Source organism: Marmota flaviventris, chromosome 10 (genome assembly GCF_047511675.1).
Source record: "Marmota flaviventris isolate mMarFla1 chromosome 10, mMarFla1.hap1, whole genome shotgun sequence".
In the NCBI taxonomy this organism is placed as follows: Eukaryota; Metazoa; Chordata; class Mammalia; order Rodentia; family Sciuridae; genus Marmota; species Marmota flaviventris.
This window is the reverse complement of record NC_092507.1, coordinates 34,619,672-34,644,711: the sequence shown is the minus strand read 5'-3', so window position 1 is coordinate 34,644,711 and position 25,040 is coordinate 34,619,672. Positions and strand designations below refer to the sequence as shown.

Sequence of the window (25,040 nt, the reverse complement as noted above, 5' to 3'; positions counted from 1 at the left end):
AAACCCTGTCATATTTCTCTGCTCAACAATCTGTTAGCTTCCTAACTCACTCACAGCAAAATTCATTACCCTCAAAATAACCCACAATCCCCAAAGGATCTGGATTCTCCACCTTCTTCCCACTACCTTTCTCACCTCTTCTATAGCCATGCTCTCTCCCCCCTCATTGGACTCCTTGCTGTTTTTTGAACAAGCAATCTGTCTCCGGGCCTTTGCACTTACCTGATTCGACTCTCTTTAAATTATTGTTCAGTGGCACGTTCTCAGTGAGGCCTTCATAGACTCCCTCCCTCGCTATTTTGATGACTAAATCTGGCGAGAGTGGGAAAGAGCCGTCTCACACTTAGAAGTCTTGTGGATCCCTGCCCTTTAGGGAATTAGGTGCCCCCCTCTCCCACCCACACACTGGCTAACCAAAAACTGCAGCATCCAATGAACTCTTTTTTCAGAGTAGCAGTGCGAGCCAGGTCCTAGAATGGAAACTCGTTGAGGAAAGAGGCTGTCACCTGTTTCATCTGGGTTCTTGGAATCCTGCTCTGGGAGGGGCATTCAGTAGACACTGGTGATTACTGAATGGACGCAAGGGCAGCGTTGACGAAGTCCTACACCTCTAGTACTGGATAGAAAACTCTATGGTAGCCCAATCTCCACTGGTCCCTCCCCCTTTTCTTTTCTCCCCTTCCTTCCCCCGCCGCGAGCGCTTTCCCGGCCTAATCTATTGCTCGGCGCTCGTCTCTTCTGCGTGGGTCTGCCCAAGCGTCCCATCGATCTGCTCGATCATTGCGCGCCTGCGCTTTTGGGCTGTCAGTCAGAGGCAGCGTGGGGATCTCTGGGAGCGGTTGCGACGTGCTGGGAGCTGAGGTAAAGCCGTGGCTTCTGTCCTGAGGGGCCGCGCACGAGCTGGCTGAGCCGGGTGAGCCTCGCGGTGGGGGCTGGAGACCCCCTTTCATCAGGGACTCGCCGAGCTGGGTCGAGATGGAACCAAAAGGGCAGACGGGGGTAATGAGCCCTGAAGTCCCTAGCGCGAGTTCCCTGCTCCACACGGCCACGGAGCCCAGTGTCCAAACTAGAAGGGAGGTTGGGGAGCATTCGAGCCAACTATTTCGAGCAGCAGATGGAGAAACTGAATTTCGGGGTGGGGGAGTTCACACTGAGCGAACACCAGACCTGGGACCAGACGCCCTGAGCACCATGCCCGAACTTTTTCCACCTGAGTCCTTCATTTATTCAGCCTATCTTTAGTTGTTTGGGTGCAGAGCAGTGAAATACAAGGAGATACAAGAAGGTCCCTGCCCTCAGTCAGAGCTCAGTTATGATGCCATGGCCTATCTTACCTATTTACAACCGGAGAAGGCAGTGAGTGCACTGAGGCACGTCTGAGAAGCCGGGAACACTCCCTCTAAAGCTTGGGAGGCTAGAAGATTCGTTGCCTTGATTCCCAGCACACAGCGTCGTGACAGCGACATTGAGACATTTGCTTGGCTAACATGGGTAGTTATGCTCATTACTGTTCTTACTTCCCACGGTGCCACTCTTCAGCCAGAGACTTTGAGAACAGAAATCCTAGATCCCAGTGACTTGGATTCTAATGCCACTCTGCACATGTTTGAGCTTGAGGCTGTTGTGAGGTTGGGGATCCTCATTCCATACACACTGCGTACCTGGCATCCAACTTGGAGTACAATGATGACAACGCACAATTCCTTCTTTCAAGGAACTCACTCTTTTTTTTTTTTAAGTGCTATAATTTTTTAAAATAACTTTGTTTATTTTTATGTGGTGCTGAGAATTGAACCCAGTGCCTCACACATGTGAGGCAAGCACTCTACCACTGAGCCACAACCCCAGCCCAAGGAACTCACTCTATTTTAAAGTCTTTTAAACACATATGTGCAGTAAGGCTTGTAAAGGCTGACATAATCTGCACATGGTAGAGTAGAAGCATATAGGGAAAAGGAATCCCTTCTGCCAGAGGCATGGGAAGGGTTAGGAATGGCTTTGTGGGAAGGTGATTCTTGAGCTGAATCTTACAAGCTTTGTAGTTGATTACTGGACACAGGAGAAAGGGACCCTATAAAGCAAAAATAGCATGCACCTGGGCATGGTGATATGTGCCTGCAGACCCAGCTACTGTAAATGCTGGGACAGGAGGATTTTTTTGATCTAGGAATTCTAGGATCTGTGAACTTAACCTCAGGCTCTCCTAAGAACTGAGGGTGTGAGTGATAATTTTAAATTTCACACCACCTATTGTGGCAAAACCAAAATTTAAACTCCAGTCTTTTGACTCTTAGGGTCTAGTGCATTTTTCATAATAGCATCAAATGCCATGGAAGTTGTATAATGCAAGAGTGAAGGTTAGATTCCAGTGTGAGGCAATGCTTATTGAAATGGATATAATCGTATCTTCCAAGTTTGTGTGTGAGCCTTCACTTTGTGTCTTGGATATACTTGGTGTTAAGTGCTGTGGTTTAGTATTGATGTATGTAGCCCAAGACAGTATTATAGTAAAGGTGCACCATTATTTGACAATTTGGATTTTTTTTTCCTGAACACTGCATTTTGCACATGATTATATCATTTGTTGTAAGTCAAAGAAAACTTTTGGAGCTTGGGTTGTAGCTCAGTAGTGAAGTGCTTGCCTACCACATGTGAGGCACTGGGTTCAATCTTCAGAACCACATAAAAATAAATAAATAAAATAAAGGTATTCGTCCATCTACAATTAAAAATATTTTTTTTAAATTTTCAATTTAAATCAGCAGGATTTATGCCTTTCCCTGTGCTTCTGTTCTGTGGTAGCTGCTGTAAAGAGGTTCTTTTCAAGGTAAAATTGCTTTTTTATTACCTTGACTTTGAAAAAGGAGTTAACAATTTGGATTGTTTCTGTAATTGGATTCTGCAAATCTAGGTTCACATATAAGCCTATATTTGCTGGGCACATTAGTGCACATCTGTAATCCTAGCTACTTGGAAGACAGAGGCAGGAGGATCACAAGTTTGAGGCCAGCCTGAGCAACTTATTGAGATCCTGTCTCAAAAATAACAAATAAAAAGGATTGGGGATGTAGCTCAGTGTTAGAGTATCCCTCGGTTCAATACACAGTTCCAAAAAAAAAAAAGAATAAAGCTACAAACCTCCATTTGTGTTTACAGTGATATCTGTTATAATTAGGGAAAATGAGAATACTAGAGCATATGGATGAATTATTAGAGGAATCTTCAATCAGTTTTATACCTTTCAAACTAACATGCCTGTGTTTCTATTTTTAATTCTTGTCAAGTTTTTTAAATGCTTTCAAGAAATAAGAATTAAAATATCATTTTAGTAAACATTTTAATAAACTTCTCCAGAATCAACTTGAACATAACCTTCCTGTGTTTTCTAGGAAGATAGGCGTTCCCTTTATCCTGTGTACACTGTTTCTTGGCTATCTCCCTGCCATGGTACTACTAGTAGTGTATTAAAATTTAGTGAATCTGTCTTAATTGTGAATAACTCAAGGCCCAAGCCAGATATTTTTTCATTCAGATATCCCCCACTTTTACCAGTGATAGACCTGAGTGTCTGTATTGACCACAGGGTATGATAAAGATGATGATGTGTGTGTATTTTACAGTTGTGTGGTAATTAAAGTTGGAAGTGATACATCTGACATAAGTGGGTATCAGTAAACCTAAAGAAAAATGAATTAATCAATGTGTACTTTGATTTTTTGTTACATTCTTTTTTCATGTGTTTCTTTCCAGTTTATAAAAATGGAATTTCAAGCAGTAGTGATGGCTGTAGGTGGGGGATCTCGGATGACAGACCTGACTTCCAGTATTCCCAAGCCTCTGCTTCCAGTTGGGAACAAACCTTTAATTTGGTACCCATTGAACCTGCTTGAGCGAGTTGGATTTGAAGGTGAGCAATGACAGTGATCTGCACTTATAAAACTTTGGAGTGTTTGGTCTCAGTGATTTGTTAGCATTATGAGGGTGAGGGAGGATGATTAGAGAAGACTCAGTCTTAAAGTTTGCTGGAGTCTGGCCACTTTTAAGTTAGGAACAAAGAAGTATTCTGTTGCTATGTAAAAAAGATTGAGAAGATAGTGCTAAGTGTTGTTGTTATAGAGCTGATCTCCTCAGTGATCCAAGCTGAACCTTGTAAGGTTATCAGAAAGAGCTAATTAGGACTACTTTCCTTAGCAATAGAATATATTGTGTGCCATGTAATGTATTAAGGATGGGTGTACAGAATTGAAAAAACATCTTAAGCCCTGCCCTCTAGAACTTTTAAAGACCAGTGGGAAGAGTTCTTTCTACTTTTGCTTGGGTATCATAGATGCAATGCTATTAAGTAGGAAAAGGAATGTAAGACATCGGGTTTAAAAAATGATAATGTTCAACATTGGCCCATTGAATTTAGTGTCCTATGGTTAGGTAGAACAGATCAGAACACCAGCTAGGTAAAACAAATCAGGTGCCATAATTCTGGGGCCCAGTCTCATGATCCAGTGATCATTGCATTATGAGAGTTGCCTTCCTGACACAGACCCACAGACATTTTTGTGCACTGGTCTAAATGACATTGGCGTTAAGAGATCTGTTTTAGCAATTTTCTTTTTAGAGCTTGGTCTCACAGGTGGTGATTGTGACACACTTTAGCCCAGTTTAAAATATTGTACTTTCCTATAGTAACCCTTTATAGATTTGCCATCTGTAACTCTTTTTGTTTTTTACTTTTACTATACCTTTAGTTCATACTTCAGTGTGGCCTATTGTGGTATATTTAATATTTAATTTTCATTGAGGCTCACTTACAATTTGATGCGGGAGGTGCCTCCTGAACGTAGAATTCTTAAGTTTTAAATAGCTAAGCCTGTTTTTCTGTCTTTATATCACAGTGGTAGGGTTTGAAACCAGGGCCTTTCACATGCTAGGCAAGCACTGTACCACTGAGGTACATCATCTCCAGCCACTGCCCCCCAATTTTTTAAGTTGGGATCTTGTTATGTTGCCTCCTCTGGCCTTGAGCTCATGATCCTCCTGCCTTAGTTTCCTAAGTAACTGGGATTACAGACTCATGGCACTATTCCTGGCATCATTTTTTTCTTATTGTTAATTATTTTATAGAGGGAAGTTAATGTAGCCCTGCTTAGCTTTTGTCTCCCTCTAAACAGAAGAATCTTGACCATATAGTTAGTAGACTGTCCCATATTTGCATGAATGGAGTATCCATCACTTTATCTACTGTACTTCAAATCTCCTTTCCAACCTTTGGAAATGCTACCTTCTCTTCAATATCCCTAACAGCATTAATCTTTCTTTGTTTATCTTGGCACCTCTCGAGGACTGTTTTATACTATAATTAATGGTATGGGAGGCTTGGTAATCTCTCCTAAGAACAGATACTGTTTCTAATTCATCTTTGTATTCTCAGCATTTTGCATATATATATAGTATGTACTAAAAAAACTATTAATTTATTTATGTACTTTGTTGTTGGGGAGTAAACCCAGGGATACTTTACCACTGAGCTATATTCCTGGTCCTTTTTATCTTTTATTTTGAGATAGGGTCTTGCTTAGTTACTTAGGGCTTCACTAAGTTGCTGAGACTGGCTTTGAACTTGCCAACCTCCTGCCTCAGCCTCCTGACCCACTGGGATTATAGGTGTACACCACACCCTGCTGTACTAAAGAAATTTTTGGTGAATACGTGGCTTATCTCAAAGGCCATCTCTTCTTTAGGTAATCATTTCCATGTTTAATTTCCCCGTATTCAGTTTCTTTTCTTTTTTTTTTTTTTTTTGGTACTGGGGATTGAATCTAGGGACATTGTAGAACTGAGCTACATCTCCAGCCCTTTTTTTCTATTTATTTATTTATTTTTATTTTGGGGGGGTACCAGGGACTGAGCTGAGGAATACTCAACCCACTGAGCCACATGCCCAGCCCTGTTTTGTGTTTTATTTAGTGACAGGGTCTCACTGAGTTGCTTAGTGTCTTGCTTTTGCTGAAGCTGGCTTTGAACTTGGCATCCTCCTGCCTCAGCCTCCTGAGCTGCTGGGATTACAGGCATGCACCACTGTACCTGGCTTATTTTTCTATTTTAAAATGGTCTCTCTGAGTTGCCAAGGGTGGCCTTGAACATGCAATCCTCCTGCCTCAACTTTTCTAGTAGCTGGATTACAGGGTATACCACTGTGACCAGGTCCACGTTTAAAAAAAAAAAAAAAAAAAAAATTTAAAGAATTTAACCTTTATTTATTAATTTGTTAAATATTTATTTCTTAGTTGTAGGTGGAGATGATATATTTATTTAATTTTATGTGATGCTGAGAATTGAACTCAGTGCCTCACGCCTGGTATGCGAGCGCTTTTTTCTCTGAGCCACAACTCCAGTCCTTAACCTTTATTTTATTTATTTTGTTTTTATGTGGTGCTGAAAATTGAACCCAGGGCCACACTCATGCTAGGCAAGCACTTTACCACTGAGCTATACCCCAGCCCTCCGTATTTCTTTTCTGAATTCTCAGTGCTTATTTGTCCTTTATATGTTAAATATTAAATATATTAGTATTTGTTGGATAAAAGAGTGAGTGACTACATTGAGGAGAGAAAGAAAGAAGGAAGGAAGGTTAAATGATTTTAAAGAAAAAAGAGGAAGAAAAAAAATAGAAAACAGTGATTCCAGTGAAAGGGAGGGATGATTGTGATCTGGAGCACTATCATGGAACATGTGGAAATTATTGAAGAGATGCCAAAATCAGACCACCAGATATCAGTAACATTATCTCACCAAAGATCCATGAAAAAACCCCTGATTTTCTGTCATTGTTTGATAGATAAATGGATAAGGTGAATATATCTGTTGTGTGAAAATGATTCTTATTAGATTCATTTAATCCTCAGTGCAGCAATAATGGCTACCTGGTAAGAAATTGGGGTAACTATTTGTACTGAATGAAGATTTAAGATTACATTTATATGTTTTGTTGAATGGTCTTGTGAATTCTTTACATCCACAAAAAGTGGTGTACAGTATATTAATGTAGGTATGAATCATACAGACCTAAGGGTTGTTTTTTTTGTGGGGGGGTACTGGGGAGTGACTCCAGGGGCGCTTAACTGCTGAGCCACATTTCCAGCCTATTTTTGTATTTTATTTAGGAACAGGGTCTCACTAAGCTACTTAGGGCCTCGCTAATTGTTGAGACTGGCTTTGAACTTGCGATCTTCCTGCCTCAGCCTCCTGAGCTGCTGGGATTAGAGGCATGTGCTACCAAGCCTGGTCAGACCTGAGGGGGTTTTTTGTTGTTGTTGCTGTTGTTTTTTGTGGTGCTGGGGATTGAACCCAGGGCCTTGTTCGTGGAAGGCAGGCACTCTACCAACTGAGCTATATCCCCAGCCCCCTAGACCTGAATTTGATCTTCATTTCATTGCATCCTGAGTAAAGTCACTTAAAGTCTTTCAGTCCATGGTTCCTCTTGTGTGTGTGTGGGGGGGGGGGGTACTGAGGATTGACCCCAGGGCCTTATGTATGCTAAACATACACTCTGATACAGAGCTACATTTTCAGCAATCCCCTCCCCTTTTTCTTAAATTTTGTGTTGAGACAGTCTAAGTTGCCCAGCCTAGCTTCAAACTTGTGATCCCTCATCTCAGCCTCCCAAGTAGGTGGGATTACAAGTGTGTGCCAAAAGCTTCTGGCAGATTTCTTCATTTTAAAAGTGAGATTGTTGTAAGAATTAATGGAAAGAATTCATGTAAGACACACTGAAAAGGCTCAGTAATATAGTTATTATTACACCTAGAAACAGACCATAGCCAATTGAAGTAGTGAAATTGATATCTAGATGAATGAGTTTTTGCATTTTTCCTTCTTTTTTCTTTCATGCTATAGAAGTCATTGTGGTTACAACCAGGGATGTCCAAAAGGTTTTATGTGCAGAATTCAAGATGAAAATGAAGCCAGATATTGTGTGCATTCCTGATGAAGCTGACATGGGAACTGCAGATTCTCTGCGCTACATATATCCAAAACTTAAGGTGAAAAATTATTTATTTTACTGTTTATTGAAAATAAATAATATTTTATTTTTCCAGTTATTACAGTTTATAATTTTTTTAAAAAAAATATGGTCTTACATCACATACTTTGTTGCCTATATATTCTTCAACTGCTCTTTGTTTTGATTTAGACATTTAATTGTCACAGTCTGTGCTTTTCAAGTAGTAATACATCTTTATTAAAAAAAAATAGACGTGGGCTTGGAGACACACACCTTTAATTCTTAGCTATTCAGGAGACTTAGGCAGGGGGATTACAAGTTTAAGGTCAGCCTGGGCAATTTACTGAGACCCTGTCTCAAAATAAAATTTTAAAAGGACTGGAGGTGCCAGACACAGCGGCTCATGCCTTAATCCCAGCGGCTTGGGAGGCTGAGGCAGGAGGATCACAAGTTCAAAGCAGCTCAGCAACTTAGCAAAGCCCTGAGCAACTCGGTGAAACCCTGTCTCTACATAGAAGATTAAAAGGGTTAGGGATGTGGTTCAGTGGTTAAGTGTCCCTGGGTTCAATTCTGGTACTTAAAAAAAAAAAGGACTGGAAGTGTAGTTCAGTGGTAAAGCGTTTATCTACCATGTGAGAGTAAAACATTTGCTATCATTTAATCCGTAGTACTTCAGGGCAGACATTGAGGAGAAGGCTGAGGGTTGTGGCTTGATGGTAGAACACTTGCCTAGTATGCAAAAGGCCCTGGGTTCAACCTTAGCACTGCAAAAAAGGACATATATTTCAAATGTACTTCAAAAGTTTCTATTTATATTCAGTTCATGAAATGCAAAATTAATATATGGCAATAAAAATCAGATCAGCAGTTGACTCTGTAGGTAGGAAATTGACCAGAAAGAAGCAGGAAGAAATTTTTTAAAATTCTATAGATCTCTCATGTGATATTTAAAGTTTTAGTCTCTTTTGATTAAGAAACTAACAAGAGTACATGCATAGGAGAACAGTGTCCCCAGTGGTTTATATTCTATAAGCTGAGAATCATGGAATTGTTCTAAAATTGATGTCCTTTAGAAAAATTTCAGCTTTTGTGATATTGTTATATATTTTGAATTGGGAGAACAAAAGCAAGACTTTCTCCTGCAATTGCTGATGACTACAAACAGATGTGTTAATATTTTTAACCTACCTTTGTACTAAAGAACAAAAAATTAATGCAGATATGTATATGCACCCAACCTTTTATTGGAGAATAGCTTGCCCAGAGCAAAATGCACAAATACTAAGTATACAGTTCGATAAGTTTTGACAAGTATATGCACCCAGTTTACCATCACCCAAATCTAGAACAGTTCCATCACCCCTAAGGTTCATGTGCTTTTCACTAGTCATTCTCCCATTTGGAGAGTCCAGCTGCTATTTTGTCTCTATCACTGTATGTTAGTTTTGTTTGTTAATGAACTTCATGTAAATAGAATTATGTAATTTTGTTCTGACTTTTGTTTAACATAGTATTTTTCAGATTCATTCACATTTTATTGAAGGTATAACTAATTCATTCCTTTCTGCTGCTGAGTAGTGTTCTACTGTTTTTGTTTTTGTTTTTTTAATCTCTTCTGTTGACAGTCATTTGGGTTTGTTTCTAATTTTGACTATTATGAATACAGCTATCATGAACATTGTTCTGCAAGTCTTTCTGTGAAAATATTCTAGGTTGTAGGGTTTACTTTGTTAAAAGCTATCAGTTTTCCAAAGTGGTTTTATTATTTTACACATCTGTTAACACTACATAAAAGTTTAATTTGCTTCACATTTTGAAAACTTAGTGCTGTCAGTCTTTTTAATTTTAACTATTCCTAGTGGATATGTATGTAGTGACTTCTTATTGTGGTTTTAACTTGCATTCCCTGATAGTAATGATACTGACCACTTTTTCATGTGTGTGTTGACCATTTGTATATATGAAGTGTCTGTTCAAAGCATTTGCTTATTTTTAAATTGGGCCGTTTGCCATTTTATTATTGATTATAGGGGAATTCTTTTTTTTTTTTTTTTTTTTAAGAGAGAGAGCGAGCGAGAGAATTTTTTAATATTTATTTTTTAGTTTTCGGCAGACACAACATCTTTGTTTGCATGTGGTGCAGAGGATCGAACCAGGGCCGCACGCATGCCTGGCGAGCGTGCTACCGCTTGAGCCACATCCCCAGCCCCTTATGGCTTGTCTTATCTCTTTATTACTGGTTTCTTTAGATGATCAAAAGTTTTAAATGTTGATGAAATCCAAGTTACTGATTTTCCTCCTCTTTTTTTGGTACTAGGGATTGAACTCAGGGGCATTTTACCACCAAGCCACATCCCCAGCCCTTTTTATGTTTTATTTTGAAAAAGAGTCTCACTCACTAAGTTACTTAGGGCCTCTCTAAATTGCTGAGACTTGCTTTGAATTTGTAATCCTCCTGCCTCAGCCTCCCAAGCTGCTAAATTATAGGCATGTGCCACTCACTGTGCCCAGTTATTTCTGATTTTTTTCTTTAGTGATTATTTTTCTTTAGTGACTATTACCTTTTTGTACTGGGGATTGAACCTTGGGATGCTCTACCACTGAGCCACACCCACCGAGACCCTTCTATTTTTACTTTGACAGGATCTCAGTAAGTTGCTGAGGCTAGTCTCAACCTTGCAATACTTCTGCCTCAGCCTCCCGAGTCACTAGGATTACAGGCACGTGCCACAATACCCGGAAATTATTGCCCTTTGTGTCCCAAGAAATCCTTGTCTATCTGAAGTTTGTGGAGATATTCTTTTACTTTACTTCTAAAAATGTTGTAAATTTGGCTTTTACATTTAGATATATGACCTGTCTTGGTTTAATTTTTAAGTGATCCTGAGGTAGGGATAATATTACACATGGATATTCAGTTGCATCAACACCATTTGTTTAAAAGACTTTGCTTTTCTTCATTGAATTACATTGGTGTCTTAGTTGAAAATCAGTTAACCATTTATGTGCAGTCTGTTTCTGTCCTCTGTTTTGTTCCATTGATTATTTGTCTATCTTCTCTTCAGTACCACTGTCTTGATTATATTAACTTTACAGTATGTCATAAAATCAGGTAGTATAAATCTACGAACTTTTTTTTTTTTTTAAATATTTATTTATTTTTTTTTTTTAGTTATCGGCAGACACAACAACTTTGTTGGTATGTGGTGCTGAGGATCGAACCCGGGCCGCACGCATGCCAGGCGAGCACGCTACCGCTTGAGCCACATCCCCAACCCCAATCTACGAACTTTTTAAAAAAATATTATTTTGGCTTAATTACTTTGGATTTCCATGTAAATTTTAGAATTATTTTCTGTAAAGAAGCATTCTTGGGGCATGGGTTATGGCCCAGTGGTGAAATACTTGCCTGGCATGTGTGGGGGGACTGGGTTTGATCCTCAGCACCACATAAAAATAAATAAAATAATGGTGTTGTGTATATCTACAGCTAAAAAAAAAAATTGGGAATTAAAAAAAAAAAGAAGCCTTCTTAGATTTTGATTGGAAGTATATTGAACCTATAGATTAATTTGGAGAGATTTGATGTTGTGAATCTTCCAATCTTTCAATATTGTGTGTGTATATTTAAGTTTCTTTTACTTTTTTTCATTGTATAATGTGTGGAGAATTTGAACACGTCCTAGTAAATTTTTGTTTGTTTATTGCATTACTGGGGAATGAACCCAATATGTTCTATCACTGAGTTACATCCCTAGACCTTTTTCTTTTTTATTTGAGATAGGGTTTCACTAAGTTGCTAATGAGTGGCCTCAAATTTGAGAACATCCTGCCTCAGCCTCCCAGGTTACTGGGATTATAGGTGTGCACATTGTGCCCAAGTCACAAATTTATTTTAGGTAAAGGCTTTTAGTGATATTGTAACTGGTATTTTTAAAATTCCATCTTTCAATTGTTTGTTGCTTGTATATAGAATGTGATTTTATTTATTTATTTATTTATTTTTTGTATTTTGACCATGTATCTTGTGACTCTGTTATAATATAGATTCTCTTAGGATTTTCTACATACATCATCATTTTTCTTCAGATAAAATGAGTAGTATGTTTTCCTTTTTAATTAATCTTTTTTTTCCCCCTATTGCCCTGGTCAGAACCTCCAGTGCAATGTATATAGGCATTTCCACTCAAAATTTTAACCTCTCTTTTTGCATTTTTATGTTTCTATCCAACTGAGTTTTGGTGTTTTTGATTAAAGAGAAAATTTCCAATACTGTTAGAGTCAAGATTTCTGGAGTGTAGCTGCTTATTTGTTTAGGGAAGAATGGGGAGTTACCTTAGGATAATAAGAAGAGGATTCTGTTCTTTCACAAGAATTGATGCAGGTTTACTAAGGAACTTAGGATTTTTTTTTTTAATTTAAAAAAATTGTGGTAAATATACATAACAAAATTTACCATTTTAATTATTTTAAAATGTACATTATAGTGGAATTGAATACATTCATAATATTACACAACTATTATCACCATCCATCTCAATAACTTTAATCTTATAAAACTGAAAGTATATTCATTAAACATTCCCCCCCCCCCCAGTCCTGGCAGCTACCATGCTACTTAATGTTTTTATGATTTCTGATTTTTCTACCTCATGCAAGTGGAAATTATACAGTATTTTTTCTTTTTGTGACTAGTTTATTTTATTTAGTAAAACATCCTCAAGGTTCATTCATATTGTAGAACATTACAGATTTTTCTTCCTTTTTAAGACTGTATAATATTCCATTGTATGGGTATGCCACATTTTTGCTTATCCATATATCCGTCAGGGGACATTGGGATGCTTCCCTGTTTTGGGCTATTGTGAATAATCCTGCTCTGAACATGGATGTTCAAATATCTCTTTGAGATTCTGCTTTCAGAAAGTTCTCTTAGGTATATACCCAGAAATGGAATTGCTAGGTTATATAGGTAATTGTGTATGTGTGTGTGTGTAGGAACAATGTATTATTTTGCATACAGATGTACAATTTTTTATTCTTACCAATAGTGCATATGGATTCCAATTTCACTACCATCCTTGCCAATGCTTGTTATTTGTCTCTCTCTTTTATTTTTTTTTTTTAATAAAAGTTGTCATCTTAATGGGTACAAAGTTGCATCTTGTTTTGATTGGCAAAGAGTTTAGGATTTTTAGTGATCTTCCCAGTAGCTATTTTAGCTACTATCTAGAAGTTATGGATGAAGGTATAAACTCTCTTTGCTCCCTAATCCCTAAATCTTAGAAATTTTATTTTTCCTCTAACCTGGAATTAGAGATCCTGGGAATTCCATGCAAATGAGTTCCTCCAGCTCTTGACTGGGAAGTGATAAGCAGCAACTATTAATAGAAGAACTACCAAAAAGACATTTTATTCTTGAAGTTGTTGCCTTCTTACAACTTATTTATTTATTTATTTTTTAATTTTTTGGTACTGGGCACTGAACCCAGGGGGTGCTTTACCACTGAGCTACATCCCCAGCCCAGTCTTTTTTTTTTTTGGGGGGGGGACACAATCTCACTAAGTTACTGTGTATTTTACTAAGCTGTGAGGCTTGCCTTGAATTTATAATCCTCCTGCCTCAGCTTCCTGAGTCATTATGCTTACAGGCATGCACTGCTGCACTCAGCTCTTCTTAAAACTTTGATCATTTACTCCTTCCGCTTTCACTGGCACCTAATATCTAAGTTCTTGTATCCAGTCTCATTTATTTTCCTCCCTTTTTTTCTTTGCTTCCACATCATTTATACAGCATCTTTATAAATAATCTGGGCCTTCTTCTAGTCTATGACTTTGGTCAGCAAGTCTTGCTCTCTTTACTTGGTTTTACCTATCAGAGGGCTGCTGAAATCCTGGCTTCACATCACCTTGCCTTCCAACCTAGAATAGAAGGCAACAAAGTTAACCTGTGGAGATTACCAAATACCTGTCAAGAACAAAGTAAAACCCAAGCTAATCCCAAACTCAGAACTGTCTGGTTGGGATCAATGTAAACTTTTAGGAAGGGAGTAGAAAGGCACAAAAAAGTGGAGAAAATTGAGACAGCTTCAGAAGGCAATTTGCTGAGGGATGTCAGATGTCTCTCTGAAAGAGAAAGTTGTACCCACAAGCTGTGCCATGGTTTAAAAGAAACGGCCCTTTGAACCCATTGAGTTCTCTTTCCCTTTGCCCATAAAAGAACTTCCTAAACATTTGGAGGCTCTTTTGGTCTGTTTTCAGTATGATTTCAGGTAACATAAGTTTAGGGCTTATTACCTTTTATCTTTATCTACTTCCTGAATTCCCCGAATATTAATGTGAGGTTATCCTGTTTAGTTTCTTTATTGTCTTAGAGAAAGACCAGAGTGATATATTCATTTTATTTGGCTTTTTAAGTTTTTTTTTTTTTTTTGATGGTACTTAGGATTGAATCCAGGGTGCTGTACTACTGAGCTACATTTGCAGCCCTTTTTTTTATCTTTTTTGAGATGTTGCCAAGGCTAACATCAAACTTACAGTCTGCCTTCCTTAGCCTCCCAAGTCACTGGGATTACAGGCGTGCATCACTACACCCAGCTAAAATACATTTTAATTTATAATCTTCTTTTTTTACATTGCATTTTCTAAATGTAGTGCAGTCCTACTCGTATATAGAAACCCCCTTCATATTTACTTATAGGATATTGAAGCTGGATACCATGTTTGCTAACATTTTTTCAACTAAAGGACATATCTCATTTGGGATTATTTTTCTGGCACGATTTTCTGCTTCATTTTGCTGTATCTTAACACCACACTTTTACTGATTTATTGGTTCTCACTTTTTATTTCAGCTGTCCAAACTTTTCCCTGACTTATCAAGAGAGATTATTGGTTCATTCATTCTCCCAGGCCCTGGGTGAGTGAGCTCTATTCTTACAACTGGAATTAATAACAGATATTCTTGGATTTCATATTTTCTTCATTATAGTGTTTCATATATGGACTCATTAATTTAGGATATATGTATTTACAGTCAAATCATAATAATAAACCAGTTGTAAATAGTTCCTGCTTTAACTTTTTTTTTTTAACATTTATTTTTTTTAGTTTTAGGTCGACACAATATCTTTATTTTGTTCTTATGTGGTGCTGAGAATCAAACCCAGTGCTTCACGCATGCTAGGCGAGGGCGCTACCACTTGAACCACATCCCCAGCCCTCCTGCTTTAACTTTTTATTATGGGAATTTTTAAATGTAAACAGAACATTGCCCATGTATTTATCATCCAGCCTTATAAGTTAACAACCAATAGCAAATCTTATCCCACCCAGTTTGCTTTCCTTTTTTTTGTTTGTTTGTGGTGTCAGGGATTAAACTCAGGACCTCATGCATACTAGGTAAGCACTGTACCCCCAAGCTAACCCAGCCCCCCTCCCATGTTTTTTGAAGCAAATCCCAGACATCATATTATTTTATCTTTTTTTAATATTTATTTTTTAGTTGTAGTTGGACACAAAATCTTTATTTTATTTATTTTTATGTGGTGCTAAGGATCGAACCCAGGGCCTCACACGTGCTAGGCAAGTGCTCTACTGCTGAGCCACAATCCCAGCCCCATATTATTTTATCTTATCTGTATATTTTTCAGAATATATTGCTAACATGAGGGCTTTAAAAAAACTATCACATCCAAAAGATTAAAAAACAAATAAATAATAATTCTTTGGTATCATGAAATACCCAATCAGTGTTAGAGTTTCCAGTTGCTTTATAAATATAAACATGTTGTTTAATGTTAACTCAAGAAGTGAAAAGGACTACCCGTTATAATTGGTTGAAATGTCTCTTAAGCCTCTTAACTCATGGATTTTCCTTTCTTCTTACTCTTTTTTCCTTTATAATGTGTTTGTTAAAGAAACTGGGTCTTTTTAAAAATTTTTTTTATATATATCTTCACTTTTATTTATTTATTTTTATGTGATGCTGAGGATCGAACCCAGGGCCTCACGCATGCAAGGAAAGCACTCTACCGCTGAGCCACAACCCCAGCGCCCCCCCCCATACTGGGTCTTTTTGTCTTGTACAGTTTTCCAGTCTGCATTCAGTTGATTGCAAAACTGTGATATTATTTAATAAGTGTTTATCTCAGTATATTTTCTGTAAATTGGTAGTTGGACCCGGAGGCTTGTGTAAATTTAGGTTTGAGTTTTTTTTGGCAAGACTGCTTCATAGGTGGTGGTGTGGTTTTCCATCTGGAGGCACATAATTGAGGTGGTTGCCTTTCTTTTTGTGATGTGAGCAGCTGTTAGTGATCATTGCCAACAGTCCCTGTTTCTTGTCTCCCAAGTCATTTGACCATCTGAGTTTACATCTCTCTTCTTTCTGTTACTTTGCCTCAAACCCTTTTTATGTTTCTTTTTTTCTTTTTTTAATTTTAGGATTGTATTCCTTTTTACATTCCATTTCCCCGAAGGCATTGTGGATTGTTTTATTTGCCCTTGTATTCTTCCTAGTTTTACTTATTTCTGAAGTGATTTTTTTCTTTTATTTCTAATTCACCTCACTCTAACTTTTCCTTTTTTTAAAAAAAAATTTAACTATAGATGTACACAATATTTTATTTTTTACTTATATATTTTTTTGATGTGGTGCTGAGGTTCAAACCCAGGGCCCCACACATGTGAGGCGAGCGCTCCACCACTGAGCCACAACCATAGCCCCTTACTTCTAATTTTCTAATTCATATTTATGTTATGGTTTTATGCTTTATTTTGTTTTTTTTTACTTTAGGTTATTTTGAAATATTAGTCTCTAGATTTTATCTGTTTTATGGGCTTGTCTTTCTCATGTATTTTCATTGTCTCTAGGAATATTATTCCAAACTTCATCATTATTTTTTTAATAATAACTTTGTATGGGATTTGAATATAATCTTTTTCTAATTTTTGTCTGAAACTGGTTTTCCTAAATTTTTCAAAGGTAAAGGTGAGGTCTTCCTCAGAAATTAGAATTGATTTTTTGTGTGTATCATAAAATAGACATACAATTTTATTTTGTGTTTTATTTATTAATAGTTTGTTAGTCTTGTACTCTATACTGAATAGTTCATTCATTCCCTCCATTGATCTGTGATGTCCTGGATACATATAGTATATATTTGTATGTTTGGGGACTCTATTTTGTTCCACTGAGCTATTTGTCTTTCTCTACACTGACACCATAGTCATTTACTCTCATTTTTATAATAATTCTTAATATTGGTAGAGTCCTTCACTTATCTCATTGTTCTTCTTAAGGAAGTATCTTATCTATACTTTGTTCTTTTGTAGAACAAACAACTTGAAAATACTAAAAATACTTAAAAAAATACTTAAAAATACTAAGGATCACACTTATATATTTTATATATTTTATAGAACTTGAAAGTTCTTGGGCTGGGGATGTGGCTCAAGCGGTAGCGCGCTTGCCTGGCATGCGCCGGGTTCGATCCTCAGCACCACATATAAACAAAGATGTTGTGTCCGCTGAAAAACTAAAAAAATAAATATTTAAAAAAAAAAAGAAAGTTCTACACAGAACTTTTGGAATTTTCACCAGAGTTGCATTAAATCTATGCATAAATTGAGGGCATACTGGCACCTTTAATACTGAGTCTTCCTAAAGCCATATATATATAGTGTATATCTCCATTTATTTCAGTCTTCTTTAATATCTTTCAGTAATGTTTTAGAATTTACTTCTTAAAAATCTTGGGCTGAGGTGTTGCTCAATGGTAGAGCACTTGTCTAAAATGCATAAAGCTTGGGGTTGATTCCCAGTTCCAGGAAGGAAGGAAGGAAGGAAGGAAGGAGGGAGGGAGGAGTAAATTAGGGCTGGGAATGTAGTTCAGTGGTAGTAGAATTCATGCTTACAAGGCACAAGGCCATGGGTTCAGTCTCCAGCACGACAAATAATAATAATAATAATAATAATAATAATAATAATAATAATGATAGCTATATGTATATCTTTTGTTAGATTTATTCCCAGATTGTATTTTTTATTAGTATGTATATGTATAGTGTGTGTTTATATATATATATGTATACACATACACACATATCTTAAAGAATCAAAAGTTCTACAAGACTTATAGTCAGGAACAAAGGTGTTCTGCACTATCCATCCTAACTCTTGCTTTCTGTTCCTCAGAGGCAACTACTTTCAGATCTGTTTTTTCTTTCTTTAATTTTGGATAATTTTGGATGCAGTGCTTTCCCTTTCTTTCTTGTAAATTCAGACTGTATTTAGAATAATTTTTTGATATGTTTTATCCAAAATTCTTAAGTATTTGTAACAGAATTTTTGCATTATCTTAATCCACCAATTTTCCAACATCAGACCCTTCAGGCTGACTTCTTTAAGTGCATGGTTTTATTTAACTCCCAACAACACTGAGGTAGATACAATCTTTATCCCTGTTTTACAAGTGGGAAAAAGTAGGCCTCAGAAAGCTCAAGTAGTTTGCTTCACGTTCAGGTTGAAAGACAATGCTGTAGATGCCAAAGTCTCAGTAAATGCATTGAATAACCATTGACTGAAAGAATAATGTCTGCTAGATACAGCCAAATGGCACATGTTTTAGTGGAAATTTAACTTTTACTTGAGTGCAATAGTAGAGTTGGTAAGAGACATGGTAGTTAGGAGGGCACCAAGTGCCCTCTAGAGGAGCATCAGGAAACACTGCTTGGATCTGCTTATTGAAGAAGGAGCCCTTTATAAACGTGACTTTCAAATTGAGTCTTGCAAAATAGGAATTTGTAGTGCTGGAGATGTGAGGAGGGATAAACCTTCCTAGTGGGGATAGGATAGAATAATTCTTCAGAAAGCATGAAATTTTTGAAAGAACTTGTACTTTAATAGTTGAAGAATTCTACAAAGCTGAAATATCAGGGGATTATTATTATTATTTCTTAAAGAGGAAAAGCTTTGTTAGAAAGTGAAAAGTGAGGTTGTGGCTTAGTAGTAGAGTGCTTGCCTAGCACATGTGAGGCACTAGGTTCAATCCTCAGCACCACATAAAAATAAATAAAAATAAAGGCATTGTGTCCACCTATAACTAAAAAGATACAAATAAAGAAAGTGAAAATTAAAGACAAGTATTCTAAAGAATGCAGGCTCTCTAGAACAAAATTCATCAGCTTTATTGTTTTTAGAAGTTAAACTATTTGGAAGGGAGGGAATGGCAGAATGATAATGGGGGTTTTGAGAAACAACAGACTTTGCATTGCAATAATAGCTGATTGTTCACATAAGATCTCTCTCTGTATACTCTTGAGCACTTCTGTTGATACTTAAATTTGCTAAAACTTTATAAATTAGTGCATGAGAAATTATTACTTTAGAACCTTAATTTCTATTCTTAGAGACTGCCTAAACTAGGGAGTTTATTTATTAGCTGATTGTGATCAAGAAGATATAATTTTTATTTTCCTTGGGGTTACCTAAAACATTTGCTCTGAAGATCATGAGGGAGATCTTTCATATTTACTATGTATACCTGAATTTCTAATCTACCTTGAAAGGTAAATGGTATTATTATGCTTTGTTGTTGAGAAATTTGATAATCAGAGAGCTTAAATAACCTGCCCTAAATCCCACACCTGATTAGTTGCTGATCCAGAGCTAGATCTCATCTCTTAGTTTTGAGTTGCATTTGTACATCTTGGAATCTTTTTAAAAAATATTTTTAAGCTATACATGGACACAATATCTTTTTTTTTTATAACTTTATTTTATTTATTTTATGTGGTGCTGAGGATCAAACCCAGTGCCTCAGATATGTTAGGCAAATACTCTACCAACTGAACTACAGCCCCAGCCCCAGACACAATATCTTTATTTTGTTTATTTATTTTTACATGGTGCTAAGGATCAAACCCAGTGCCTCACATGTGCAGGGCAAGTGCTCTGCCGCTGAGCTACAACCCGAGCCCCATCTTAGAATCTTGTAGAATTTTATGTGTAGATTAGATAATTGCACGTATATATTCAAGTCTTTTTCAGTATACAGTTCAGTGGTTCTATTATATGTAGAGTTAGTTTGTTTCGTTTTTTGCTCTTGGGATTGAACCCAGGTCCTTGTGCATGCTATTCAAGTGCTTCTACCACTGAGCTACATCTGCAGCCCAGCACTCTTAATTATTTATTTTTATTTTTATTGTTGGTTGTTCAAAACATTACATAGTTCTTGATATATCATATTTCACACTTTGATTCAAGTGGGTTATGAACTCCCATTTTTACCCCGTATACAGATTGCAGAATCACATCAGTTACACATCCATTGATTTACATATTGCCATACTAGTGTCTGTTGTATTCTCAGCACTCTTAATTAAATATATTTCTTTTTAAAACTAGCAAATAATTCTTCCAGTTGGACTCATGCAATGTCCTTCTCTTTAAAAGTGCAGCTGTAGCTTCTTGGTATCTTTCTCTAAGTGGAGTGAATTCTGGTCTTGAAGTAAGACTTTCTATTCTATGTCTAGGGCCATGTGAACAAGAAGCCAGAGCTGCCTGACTCCTTCAACATTGAGCCCTATCCACATTAGAGCTGTTCCTTTGACTTCTTTCCTTCCTTCCTCCTTCCTTCCTTCCTTCCTTCCTCCTTCCTCCCTTCCTTTCCTTTCCTTTCCTTTCTTTTCCTGGGTATCAAACCCAGGGCCTTAAGCATACAATGCAAGCCCTCTGTCATTAAGCCACACCATCAACTGATCCTCTGTTTGATGTAATTAAGGCGCTTATTTTTTAGATACATGTGTAGAGAGCAGGTTAGTGAGGTTTATTTAAGAGACTTATGTAGACTAAATCTATAAGAGTCCTGCAGCCTATGTTTAAAACACTTATAGTTCAGGTCTTATTGCTTCTCTTAATTTAGAAATGGCAGAGTTGAGGCTGCAGTTGTAGCTCAGTGGTAGAGCACTTGCCTAGCATGTGTGAGGCACTGGGTTTGAGCCTTAGCACCACATTTAAAAAATTAATAAATAAAGGTATTGCATTCATCTACAACTAAAAAATTTTTTTTTAATTAAAAAAATAAAGATAGAAAAAGTGGCCGAGTTGAGGGCTGAGATATAGCTCAGTGGTAGAGTGCTTACCTAGCATGCATGGTAAGGTTGTGGGTTTAATCCCCAGCACTGGGGGAAAAAAAAAAGAAAGAAAAAGAAGGAAATGGCAGAGTTTATCATTCTCTGTTTAATCAAGGTAGGAATCTTTCTTTGGCCTCAGGCCTGTCTCAGTTTCACAAGCCAGAAAATAGGGATAATGATGCCAAAACACTGGTTGTTAGAGGTTTAGTTGTTTAAGTCCTTTGATGTAGAAAAAGAACTATTGTTATATGTCTTTTGAAACAGCTAACATGCTACAACAAAGAACAAACTATGCTGTTGAAACCCCCAGACCAGAGACAGTTTATTAGAAAGATTGAGCATATATTTCTATTTTTGATGCTCAAAAAGCAAAATGCAAGTTATTTTCACTTGAGTGTTTGATGTGTTTATCAAATTATAAATCTCTGTCATTCTTTCCTGGACCCTTTCATTTTGCCTGAGGTTTTGTTTTTGTCAGATTTCTATCTAAGCTGCTTAGAAAGAGTGAGTATAGTTTGGTCAAGGGAGGATCTGAGAACTTGGTCCTAACTTGCTTAAAGTCTTTATTACGTGGCACCTTTCCTTCATATGATTTCTTTGGTGGGCTGTGGTTGCCAGGAGAGCCTCAGTATATCCCTGATGATACATTTGTTGAGGCTGCTGGTGGCATAATGACAAGCCCAGGAGTAATGGCAGAATCATGTTGGCTGTAAGGTTTTTATTTTTTAAAATATTTTATTAGTTATTGATGGACCTTTAATATTTATTTAATTGCTTATATGTGGTGCTGAGAATCTAACCCATTGCCTCACACATGCTAGGCAAGCACTCTACCACTGAGACACAACCCCAGCCCAGCTGTAGGGTTTTTTGAACCTTTTTTTTCCCCTTTGAGGAAATCTCAGTGAAGCTTTTCTAATGAGTACACTAACCTAGTATTTATATACACAAGACTGAAGTGAATTCATCTTACCTTTTCATAGATTGCTGCTTGTTGGAACTCTGTTCTGGAGGTTGGAGTATTTCTGTAGCCCTGTATTTCATTTGATAAACAGAAACTAGCTGTTTTCAAACCTAATTCCTTTGAATCTTTTTTTCATTCCTTGAAGGGATGTAGGGTAGTGTGGAAAGGAGCTAGCTAAGAATTGTGATAGAAGGCATAGGCTGTCATCACAAACTTTCTATCTTTGGGTAACAAGTAGCCCACATGGCTTAGATTTTTGGAAACTTGTTAGGGCCATCTGTTTTACTCTGGATGGTGAGGTAACACTTCAGACTGACTAGTAGAATAGTCCAGTATAATTTATGGAAAGTTGGTATCCTGTCACTCGACCAAGAGAGTTTATTTGAAATAAGCAGCTTAAGATTCATCTTCCCCAACAAGCCTTCCTGGTTTTCTAAGACTGAATTGGGTATGATTTTTCTGTACTTGGGCAGGAGATTTTGCAATTGTCATATCATCATCTTCCTGTACTAGACTGTGGGGCAGAACTATATCTGGGCCTGGCACAGAGAGAATTCTCTATGTATTTGTTAAATGAATGAATCAGAGATGGAGGCAAGTTTTTTGTAAACATTTGGAATAAGCTCTTTACTCATTTAATATAGAAGAGATGTTTAAGTGAGCCTGAGGATGATTTTCAGTGATTGTAAATCAGAGAAATTGATTATGGCATAGGCTACTTAGTGTTCACTTTATTTGCATTTGTAAGTTCCAGAAAACACCAAGTTTACTGATATGGCTGATCCTCTACCCCAGTGTGTTCTTCTAGAAGGAGGAGTATGTTATTTTTGTAATGAGGTAGGCTGGCATGGTGAAAAGAACACAGGCTTTCACAAAGACAAGTAGACCTTTATTCTGTCATTCACTAGTTGTGTCATTCACTAGATGAGATTTTAAATTCCTTCTGATCTTGTATTTAATTCACCTATAAAATATTAACATTTTAAATTTATTCAATAAATATATATTGAATACTTAATATATGCTTGACTCCATTCTAGATGCTATAAATATTCTGCTTGACCAGATAAAAGCAAGATGCCTGCACTCTTAGAGCTACCCCTCTCTGTAAGGATATAGAGAGACAGTGAACAAGGAAACAATTTCAGGTGGCAATAAGTGCTAAGAAGAAAAATAAAGCAGGGTAAGAAGACAAAGAATGGTTGAGAACAGTAAGGTCTTTTAGATAGGAAATAACATTTGAGAAGAAACTAAGGATGCAGGGTAGTGAGCCATAAGATCTTTTTCTGTAGAGAGAACAGCAAAGGCAAAGATCCTCAGGTGAAAATGAGAATGATATGTGTGAGAAGCATCAAGAAGACCAATGTGACTAGAGCACAGTACTTAGTAGTATAATGGTAATATACAAGGCCTGGACTAGGTGAGAACCAGATCATAAAGGATCTTATAGACCATGGAAGGATTTAGAGTTTAGCTTTTATTCTGTGTTGGGAGACCTTTGGTGGATGTGAGTGACATCATCTGATTCATGTTTTAAAAAGATCACTCTATCTGCTGTGTAGAAAATAAAGCTACAGTAGAACAGGACTAAATCAGATTAATTAGATGATTTTAGTAATTTAGGTCAAAGATAATGCCAACTCTGGAACAATAGTGTTAGAAGTAGTTAGAATTTAAAACATATTTGAAGATAGACCTAACAGGACTTCTTATAGATTTGATATATAAAACAAAGAAAAAAGAAATCAAACAATGGCTTCTAGATTTTTTATTTGAATAACTGGAGGGATGTGATTATTGTTTTCCTGCAATGTGGGAAGTTATTTTTTTTTAACTAAACTCTTTCTCTGTTTTGTTTTTTTTTTTGGACACAATGTCTTTATTTGTTTTTATGTAGTGCTCAGGATCAAACCCAGTGCCTTATACATGTGAGGCAAGTGCCCTACCACTGAGCTACAACCCCAGCCCTAATATGTTGAACTTTTAAGGAAGGATGAGAATATATGAAATCTCAGAGAATGTCAGAGTGAATTGGCTAGGAAATATGTTGCTAGATAATGCTAAGGATCCCCTTGAAATTTGGGTTATCAATTTAAAAAGAGACTTAGCCAATACTATTATGAATTTTTCCAACCGTGTTCAACTTCTGGGGTTCCGTTGTTAAGTAGGAAGAGTTGGGATTTAACCAACAGTGAAGCTTTGCCTGATGTGTATGTGGGATAAGATAGCAGAGAGGGCAGTGATATGTAAGAGAGAGTGATTATAGTGGTGGACCTCCACAAGCTATGTAGATGAAGCCCCAAGGGAAATAAGGATGTGAAAAATTAATGTAGTGACGAGACTAAGGATCCCATTAGAATCAGAATTGCAGGAGCCCCCCTCATAATTTTATCTGTGAAGGTAGTCACGTTATTTTCATTTAGCTAATTATTTTGATTCTGATCTCTGTGTCTCTAAATAAAATGCTTAAATTCTTACTTCTTGAATTTTCTGTTTTTAGATACTACCTATTGATTCCCTACTAGGAATGATGAGAATTTTACTTCTCCTAACATAGTTATAATTTTGAAAGATTAGTATTCAGTTTTATTTGATACGTGGAAACTGTTTGAGTCATGGGTCAACTAAAGTCCCCCTACACACACACTTTTTTTTCCCATCAAGGTAATAATTGTCTTGTCTTTTTGTTTCCTTTATCTTCTATGAATTTATTAATTCAACCCCAACCTTTTCACTAGTTGACTAATCACCACTTAAGATATTTAGACTTATCAGCTATTTTATCAATTTCATCTTCCTAAGGAAGTTTCCAGAGCCTCCAACTTACTTTAGTCTGTACTGGTTGCCTTTCATGCCAAGTGCAGAGCTGTTATCCTTTCATCATCATCATTAAGTTTCAATTTTCATTTTTCGTGAACTTGATGCTGTTTTCCCTAGAATATA

At 36.9% G+C, this 25,040-nt stretch overlaps 1 protein-coding gene across 3 annotated transcripts in view; it reads left to right on the top strand.

The window, feature by feature from the left end:
* Nucleotides 1–801: 801 nt before the first annotated feature.
* Eif2b3 (eukaryotic translation initiation factor 2B subunit gamma) overlaps nucleotides 802–25,040 on the top strand; it is a 106,748-nt gene continuing 82,509 nt past the window's right edge. Inside the window, exons 1-3 of one of the 3 annotated variants that reach the window (XM_027937308.2) lie at nucleotides 802–861; nucleotides 3,751–3,907; nucleotides 7,891–8,036. In XM_027937308.2, the coding sequence (XP_027793109.1) occupies nucleotides 3,760–3,907; nucleotides 7,891–8,036 (294 nt within the window). In that variant the 5' untranslated portion in view covers nucleotides 802–861; nucleotides 3,751–3,759. Of the gene's footprint in view, nucleotides 914–2,772; nucleotides 2,828–3,750; nucleotides 3,908–7,890; nucleotides 8,037–25,040 lie in introns of those variants that run through there. The other 2 variants (XM_027937306.2, XM_071617780.1) reach the window with 2 other exon arrangements.